Below are 9,227 nucleotides of genomic sequence, written 5' to 3' on the forward strand. Positions count from 1 at the left end.
AATTTTCGGAATGGGATGATTTTTGGTGAGGATGATCTACTCATCATAAAGATCATCGTCACCCAAAATCAGCACATTCCAAAACTTTTAACCTATATAAGACTGTATAGTTCGGTTATGTGGGTTGCCTTATTAATTTGTGGGTTACTTTTATAATTTTCTTGTTATTAGATGTGATGATGATTTCTATTTTCATTGATCTTATTAACAACAATAGGTATGGTGTATAGATGTTTGGATTTTAAACTTGTTATTACTCAGCCATGGTAATGAGTTTGGCGAATTTCAACAATCAAGTCAATTTCATTTCGAAGCTCAAAATCAAGGACTCATGGAATGTGGGCGAGGAGGAGGTGTGTGAGGGGGTGGTACAATTCTTTAATAACCTGTATATGGAGGAACATGTGGTCAGGCCCACGTTAGATTCCTTACATTTCGACAGCATCTCCCTAGACCAACAGAGTTGGCTTGAGAAATCGATCGAAGTAGAAGAAGTGTGGGGAGTGGTGAACAATTTAGCTAGCGATAAGGCCCCGGGGCCGGATGGTTTCTCTTTAGGTTTCTTCAAAGCTTGTTGGGAGATTGTGAGAGACGATTTGATGGCAACTATCGAGGACTTTTACAGGGAAGGTTTCTTAGATCTGGTTCTAATTGTACTTACCTAACTTTGATCCCTAAAGTGTCAGGTACGAAAAACATTACGGATCTTAGACCGATTAGTCTAGTGAGTTCAGTTTACAAGGTCATTTCTAAGGTCTTGGCCTTTAGGTTTAAGACTGTGTTAAACACTATCATTGGGCCAGCTTAAGGGACTTTTGTAATGGGAAGACAAATTCTGGACGGGGTTCTTATAGGAAATGAATGTATTGACTCACGTAGAAAAGTAAATATTCTGGGGCTAGTTTGCAAAGTTGATTTAGAGAAAGCTTATGATCATGTGAATTGGAATCTGGTAAAGTATCTTTTAAGAAAGACAGGATTTGGGGAAAGGTGGGTTCGATGAGTCATGAAATGCATTTCTACCTCTACGTTTTCGATTTTGATTAATGGATCTCCAACCGGGTACTTTAGAAATACTAGGGGTCTACGCAAAGGAGATCCGTTGTCACCTTTCTTGTTCGTGATAGTCATGGAAGCTTTGCGAAGGATGCTATCTAAAGCGGTGATTGAAGCGGAGTTTATAGGTTTTACGACTGGCGTGGGTGGTCTTATGATTTCTCATCTTCAGTTTGCGGATGACACTTTAATTTTCTAGAGTACTCGTCGAGACAATTGAGCTTCCTAAGCTACATTCTTAGGTGTTTTGAGGCGATATCTGGTATCCCAGTGAATCTTCACAAAAGCAAGTTGTTTGCAATAGAGGTAGAGGAAGGGGTGGAGGTAGTAGCTGCATCGATCAGGTTCCAGATGGGGGCTACCTTTGGGAATGGCTTACACAAGCAAAGATATCTGGGAACCGGTGATTGAAAGAATGAGAAAGAGGTTAAGTACTTGGAAAGCTAAGCATTTGTCTAAAGGAAGGAAGATAACACTCATTAAAAGTGCCCTAGCTAGTATCCCAATATATACTTTTTCGTTTTTCTCATTGCCAAGAAGAGTGGAAGCACAATTACAAAGAATTTGTCGTGACTTTTTGTGGCACGGTAAAGACAGATTGAGAAAACATCATTGGGTGAGTTGGAGCAAGTTATGTTTGCCTAAGAAAAATGGGGGCTTGAGTTTTCGTAATTTTGGTATTATGAATTCGGCTTTGTTGGGGAAATGGCTTTGGAGGTTTGGGGAGGAGAGGAGAGTCTCTGGAGGAAGGTAATTGTTGATAAATATGGGATGAAGGAGAATGGGTGGGAGAGTGGGCCGGCAAGAGGCGCAATGGGGTGTGGGGTGTTCTGAAAAGAACTCCGCTTTTCAAGAAAAGAGTATAGTTTAAGGTTGGGAATGGGACTAAGGTAAGATTCTTGGAGGATTAGTGGTGTGGGAATGGTCCCCTTAGGGATTTGTTTCCGGATCTTTTCGAGTTGTCTTTGAAAAAAAATCAAGTAATCTTGGTTTACAAGACTTTTGAAAATGGCATGACAAACTAGGACTTTGAGTTTAGAAGAATTTTTGATGATTGGGAGGTGGATATGTTAGGAAGGTTAATTGGTGTGGTGGAGAATAATTATAGGCATAACTCATCGGAAGACAAGAGATTGTGGGAAGGTACTAGGGATGAAAGGTTCACGGTTAAATCTTTGTATGATGGTATTGTCCCAAAAAGCGTAACAATTTTCCCTCATTCAATGGTCTGGGGTGGTACGTTACCCCCTAAGACATCTTGTTTCCTTTGGTTGGTGGCAATAAGGAGACTCGCAATGTTGGACCAGTTAATCAAAAGAGGCTTTATTTTTCTGAATCAGTGTTGTTTGTGCAGTGCTCAGGCGGAAACAATGGATCAGCTCTTCATTCATTGCCGGGTGGCTCATCACGTTTGGTCACACTTTATGTCGTTATTTGGCTTGGTAGTCTGTTTTCCTTGCTCTGTTAAGTCGACCTTGAAAGTTTAGTTGTCGCGGGGAGGTTCTTTCTCGTTATCTAAGCTTATTCTTTGGTTCTTGGCTCCATCCACAATCTATTGGGGCATTTGGAAAGAACGTAACCGGTGCATCTTTGAAGGGAAAGTTTCCACGCTAAAAGGACTAGTTCTTTCTATTTTGGAGTTTATGTTCTCTTGGTGTAAACTTTATAAGAAATTCAAGGGGAGCTTCTTTGAAGATTTTGTCGTGAGATGGGATAGTATGTATTCCTTGACGCTAGAGTAATTGTTGGTCGTGTGTCGTTGTGTCCTTGTCGTATCTCTCTCTCTCTTTGTTTTCCTTTTCTCTCTTTGTATTGGGAGGGTCTTCTCGACCCCCTTGCTTTCGTTTTTCTCAATAAAATTATCTTTATCGATCAAAAAAAAAAAAGTTTGGTATACTTGGTCGATTCATACCTTAGGTAATTCTAGAAATACTTCATGGACGATGAGTAATCTTGTCTTTTACTTGGAGGCAAGTATGAAGTTTTAGGAATGTCATGATATAGAAGTTAGAATATATCCAACTCTTTCTCATTTTTCCATTTTAATGTCAGTTTCTTTGACGGATGTTAGATTCACAAACACACCCCTAACAGACAAGAGTTGGATTCCTTGACTTCTAAACATATTTCGGATTCCACTTCTCAACTACTGCACCCTAATACATTCCTTCCACTCCTTGCAACTATGTATCTGTTCTCTTATGATCATATAACAAATGTTTAAATCTTATTTTGAGGTAATTTTTCGGTCTTGGAAAAAACTGAAATTCCAAGACATTTTGAAATATTCCTAAAACATTCAATGTTCTGCCGAAACATTCTGAAACAATACAATTTTGAGCCACAAATATAATTCTACTTATTCTGCTTGTCCGTTGTTTTCTTTATTGTTTAGAATGTCAATTTTTGTATCATAATAGCCTCTACCTTAAACACTTGAACTTCAAATTTTGACTACTCGATGATGCGTTCTATAACTTTCTTAGACTTGGGAAACATAAAATAACATGTGCAACATATGAGTTTGAAGGCCCATGGAGAGATGTTATCACAGAGAAATGGTCTGAGAGAGTTTATGTTCTTCTAATTATAGTGGACAAGCCATGTCTATCACCAAATATAAGTGAGCTTTCTGCATTGTACCTGCATGGCAGCATTGCCTTGACAAGCTTGAATAGTATCCTTACATTCTCTCTAGTTCCTTCCCTGAAGTTCAAGGGGCTGTTTGCCTTGTCATATATAGGTTCAATGACTCTTGAGATCTTAGGGACCAAGTGTGGCTCCTTACAAGAAATGGATTTACACAAAGGACACAAATTTACAATGACAGGAAGCCTTTTTATGGATAACCACTGTGGCTGAATGTGTTATTGATATAGGATCTGATTGTTGTTATTGCATTTATTCCCTTAATGCATCTCGTGTGTATTAACTGATCAATAAGAGTCCGTGGAATAAAGTTTGCGCACTTAGATTTATTTTTCGGATTGGAATTTGCATACTTAGATTTATTTTTAGGATTGTTTTATTATGAATGAAACAACATCAAACAGAACCTTATGTTTTATTTTTCATTATGGAAGTTCGTGCTTTCTTGTTATCCCATATGGTCCATTTTTCATTCTTCCTCTATGAGCAGGGCATCACCTCTAGCATCTATCACAATACGCAACCTTTTGCTGTATACTACAAATGAAAATTGGCAGGTATACTACTTGAGTTATGTGCATATTGTAATTTTTCAGTCACCATCCTTGAAAGGATCTCATTTTAACTTGATCTTCTTTTAACAGGTTGTGAACCTTAAAGAAGCGAGGGACTTCTCAAATAATGAAAAGTGCATTTATGTTTTCAAAGTAATTAAGTCAACGTTGTAGTTTCTACCTGAATCCCTATAATTATCCCTAAATGTTAGTTTGTTTTTGATGTTATACATGAGCTCATGAAATTGCCATGTTTCCTTTAAAGATTACTTTGTTCTTGTGCATTGCTTCTGATGATGCTGGTTTCTTCACTGTCACCAGAAATCGGAATGGGAATGATTATCTATCGACCTTCTACCTCATCCTGATATGTTCACTGATGCTCATTTGATATTCTCAAACAATGGTGCAAACAAGCGATATGATGATGGCCCAAAACAAATGTTCTTCGAGGATGAATGGTTTTTGGAAGGAAAATCAGGAGAGGCTTATGTAATGCAAATTGTGATGCTTTTGTTTATTGAGAAAATTTGCTTTGCAGGATCACTAAAGACATTGTCAGGATTTCTTGGACATAACATTATTAGTCTATCCTAACTGTGTAAATTTGCTTAGATCACAGTGCAAATGACAGAACAAAACAGTTCATTAGGTCTTGAGGTTCAATTGCATGTCACAGAAGCTGTTTGTCCTGCTTTAAGTGAATCGGGTCAGCAAAACTCATTTATTTTACTTCTCCTTGTCATTATTATTCTTGTGCATTTTTCTGAGTTTTTATAACAAAGATGGGAGTAAAAGACGCCAAAATGTTATCAGGTTTGCGAGCCCTTCTCCATTCATGACGGGATTATATGTATGCCTAAATAGAGATGTGGACAGGCTCAACAAGTTTTATGTTTTCTTCATTTCTAATATGAAAATTTTATGTGGGGGAAAGACTTTTTGTTGTTGCTTATTATGGAAAACTGAATTGAGTTCCTCTTCATGGTGGCATATTTGATGGACTACCCCGGCAGTGCTGTAAGGAAGCAGGGGGTCGTTCTTTTGTCTCCATTGTTGTAGGCCATATATTTCTCAGCATTAAAGACACTGGTTAGCTATCTTTGCTTGAAATTGTTAACACCTTTCTGCAAAAGTTTCATTCAAATTTATGCTATGATTATTGTTTTTCATTCATTTGTATTTCGTTTAAAAACTTAATTGTAGTTCTTTTGTCTCAGTCAACTGATTACCAATGAATTTGATTTAATTGTAGAGTTCCAGCTTGATCTTTTGATGCAGTCACTCTTCTTTTCTCGGGTAGGGACATGGATCCAAGATTCATTATCATTTTAGTTGACAATACCGGGTTAAGTTACCAATCACATATTCTTTATATTATTTCTGTTGAATTCGACTTAGTTTTATTCTGGATTCATTGTATGTTTTGTTATAAGACTTCTCAGTTGAGAAAATACTAGAAGGTGCAACATGGACCGAGTCTTTGTTCTAATTGCTCCTATTAAAGGAATAATGAAGTTGATCTGATTTCGAGACTCAGTGAATGCATTTCTCTTTCATCTTGATCAACTCGGAGAAAGAGGATCGTTCAACCACATATATGTATGAGTGATTTTATTGATCTAATACCAACTAATCCACATATATGCAACAAGTCCTCCTCCTTGATCTAATGAGGAGCACTTCAAGACTGGTTTGGAACTTGAAAATGTTGATGAGGTCTGTTTTTCCTATTAAAATAGCTCATTTTATACTTTTTTAATATGAATTGTGGCTGAATGTTGGAAGTTTGTGTTTCCTATGTGCTTTAGTTTTTTTTGCTTTCTTAGTTGGGTGGGGGGGCACCCTCGATGGAAATTACTGACGAATGAATTGTGATAAGGAGTTTTTGAGGCTGTAGTTTAAAGATCATTGCAATCCATACGAAGACGAGGTGACTCCTTAAACTATTTAGGTGGAAGTAAAAATCGTTTAAATTTTGGGGTAAATTGTTTAGGTTTCTAGGTTGAGATGGCATTAATTTTTTTTTTTTTTTGCTGAATATTAATTCTTTTATATGCTTTTACTATGAAAACTCATTAGCTAGTGAAATTGTTTGAATAAAGTGTGATAATGTTTTGTAATGTGAATGTTGTGCTTTATTTTAATTATGGTGTGATAATTAATTGAAGTATAATAAGTAAAATGAGGGGTGCCAATATGCTTTTAATTATGTTGTTTTCTTTCCTCTTTTTTTTTTCCCCTCTAAATGAGTTGGCTTATCTTTCTGCTTTTGCCATGATTTGAACCCACAACCTTTTAATGAAATGTGTTGTGGGAAATGAAATTGCAAATCTCCCTAAGGGAAAGACTAGGTGTCACTCATTTGAAGAAAAAAAAAAAAGTCAAAGTTGTTATTTCATACTGTCGTTGGAAACAGTGTGTCGAACACAAAACATCTATGTCCATTCTTGAGCATTTGGCCCATCCATAAAGTAATATTTATATGAAAGTGTAAGTTGCAGCAGATAGTATGGCATTCATTCTATCCTGGAATCAAATTACCAGCAACCTTTTGCATAGTAGGGGCAAGTATCACCTTAAAGAGACTGATTTTCATCGTGCCTTGAACCCATACCCGGATCAATGCTTTAGTGTTTTGTCTAACTATTCTTTTTCTAATTTGGGACAATACCCACCACTTTTAGGAGTCTCAATTTCTCTAAACCACTCAATGGAGGTCAAAAATTGGGATGCCCTCCAAACTGTCAAAGCAGGTTTTACAAGTCTTTTTATGGCTTAGCAAGTTAACAAGGCAGATAAGCACGTGTTAGTAGAATCATGTAGCTCAATCACCCAAACTGTGTGCTGCCAACTCTAGTAATGTATGTGATCAATCCCAGTCAAATGCTTTTAAAGAAAATAAAATTTTCTAGGATTTGAATGAGATGTGGTGGGCCTCAACTGATTTGCGTAAAATTTTCCCACGTCCTTGCAAGCCAAGAAAAATGGTTGTGAAGCTTTTGTCAATTCAAAGATGAAAGATATCAATACTAATAATTTTACTAGATAACTGAATGAAAAATACTGTATCTCAGTTTCTAAGAATGAAAATTCTTCAAAATGCAGATGTGCCATGGCGACAATGCCACTTTATCTGAATTTGAAGAGGTGTTGAAAGCAATGAAGATGACCTCTCTGCTCCCTCCTGCCCGTGTCTTTGATCTATTCGACAACAACCGTGATTGGACTATAGACATGAGAGAGATATTGTGTGGATTCTCAAGACTCAGGAATTTGCAAAGAATTGATGCTCTTAATCTCTGTTTCCAGGTGATTTTTTTCCCCTACTCCCACCTCTTACTTTTGACATTACAAAGTTTATATAGTTGAAATGGAAGACTTGTGCTAAGGATGGTAACAGCCAATGCCAGTACACTTTCCACATTCAGAGGATTGACATTTTTGTGAGCTCTACATTAGTAGCCATGTTGGCTCTGTAAATATATGTCTCCTAGATGAGGTTAACGATTCTCCAATTACCTACCCTTCCCTCCTGCCCATCCCTTACAACATTAATAACTTCTGACTAACAACGAAATTAGCACCAAATGGATGCTTAAAATGAGCTTTAGATTTTTTTTATTTGAAAGAACTACTAGTAATTTTTTATTTGGATTAGACATTTTCCTTAATCCTTATTTGGGTTTTCATTTATTTATGTTTGCATAATGATCTTAACCAACAGGCAACCCCTTGTTACTTTTATAAATGTTAGATGCTACTACCTGTTTAGATTGCCTATTGGTGCCTTTCTTGGCAAATTCAACCTCAATGTTTAGGTAAGGCACCAAACCTCAAGTTTCTTGTTATAATCATCAAAATCTTGTCGAATGCTATCAGTTTGTATAAGTTTTAGGTTTTATTTAAAATTTACACTTTGAAACTGCTTTCTATTCTTATTCAGTTACTAAGATTTATACTTGTTTGTTATAGATTTTGGCAATCTTAACCAATAATGAGAAGCATGTATATTATGCTCAACAAATGTCATTGGGTGAGTTGCAGTATTACCTTACCACTTCTAATTTGTTGACTTGTCATGTTTTCTATTTCCCATGGTAAATTTTAAAAGAATTTGTGTAGTATGCATTCATTCCTTGAAATTGTAAATTTTACATGCATGCATTTAGTCTCATATATTTACAAGAAAATCTAGGCATGTGTTTATCATTAGTCCATGTGTTGGATGCATTTTGGATAGTATGTATTTATGGCTTGATGAGTCTACACTAACTCTTTATTTAATTTGCATATGTGTTTTTCTATTGAAAATTACTACTCTAGTAGGAGTCAATTTGCATTGTAACCTTACGCTCACATATCAAATCTTTTACATGGCTTTTACAGTATTTGTTTAGATGTTGATTATGTTCCTATGATTTTTTAGTGATTGGAGGTAATGCATTATGGTGTTCATAATTAAGTATGGGAGTACAACAATGTCGAAGGACCTCATTTGACTAGCTGATTTTTTGTTTCTTAATTTCTTTTATTTGTTTACAAGGTTAGTGTTTCAATTAGTACTAGGTTTGTCACTATAAGACATTACCCTTGTATATTTTGTAATGTGAATGCTATGTTTAATTCTAATTGTGGTGTGATAATTAACTGAAGTATAATAAGTCAAATGTGGAGTGCCAATAGCAGTTCTTTTTCTTTATATAATTGTAGGTTTTATTTTAGAACGAAAATTTTAATTAATTTTTTTACAACATTAGAGGCGGTTTTAAACCGCCTAAAATAATATTTATTGAAATTTTTTTTTTTTATAGATATTTGGGGTGATTTTCAAACTGTCTCTAAAATATAAAATCCGCTCTTAAATAACAGTAATTAAAGGTAATTTTAAAATCACCCTTAAATTGCTATTATTAGAGGTGGTTCTCAATTAGGCTCTAAAAATATATAAACCACCTTTAAATCACA

The 9,227-nt window shown here is 35.8% G+C and overlaps 1 protein-coding gene across 9 annotated transcripts; it reads left to right on the plus strand.

Annotated features, from left to right (window-relative positions):
* Nucleotides 1-1,416: 1,416 nt before the first annotated feature.
* On the plus strand, nt 1,417-8,928 carry LOC147380773 (calcium and calcium/calmodulin-dependent serine/threonine-protein kinase-like). Of its 9 annotated transcripts, XM_086431253.1 has the most exons (7): nt 1,417-4,262; nt 4,350-4,412; nt 4,581-4,968; nt 5,076-5,351; nt 5,515-5,558; nt 7,368-7,571; nt 8,235-8,679. In XM_086431253.1, the coding sequence occupies exons 5-7, from the start codon at nt 5,535-5,537 to the stop codon at nt 8,361-8,363; spliced, it is 357 nt and encodes a 118-aa protein (XP_086287379.1). In that variant the 5' UTR covers nt 1,417-4,262; nt 4,350-4,412; nt 4,581-4,968; nt 5,076-5,351; nt 5,515-5,534; the 3' UTR covers nt 8,364-8,679. The 9 variants fall into 9 exon arrangements, 3 of the variants coding, with proteins under 3 accessions (XP_086287379.1, XP_086287380.1, XP_086287377.1); XM_086431254.1 differs by lacking the exon at nt 8,235-8,679 and adding an exon at nt 8,689-8,928 and having other exon boundaries at nt 5,076-5,558; XM_086431251.1 differs by having other exon boundaries at nt 5,076-5,558.
* Nucleotides 8,929-9,227: the final 299 nt, after the last annotated feature.

The sequence above is a fragment of the Akebia trifoliata genome, unplaced genomic scaffold, assembly GCF_017979445.1.
Source record: "Akebia trifoliata isolate Shusen 1 unplaced genomic scaffold, ASM1797944v1 Contig01000, whole genome shotgun sequence".
Classification (NCBI taxonomy): Eukaryota; Viridiplantae; Streptophyta; class Magnoliopsida; order Ranunculales; family Lardizabalaceae; genus Akebia; species Akebia trifoliata.

Excerpts from the sequence above, each read along its gene's own strand:
- LOC147380773 (XM_086431251.1), top strand. The coding sequence starts at position 5,535 with ATGCAGTCACTCTTCTTTTCTCGG. Across the intron at positions 5,559-7,367 it reads AGTCACTCTTCTTTTCTCGG|ATGTGCCATGGCGACAATGC; the intron begins GTAGGGACATGG and ends TTCAAAATGCAG. Across the intron at positions 7,572-8,234 it reads CTCTTAATCTCTGTTTCCAG|ATTTTGGCAATCTTAACCAA; the intron begins GTGATTTTTTTC and ends TGTTTGTTATAG.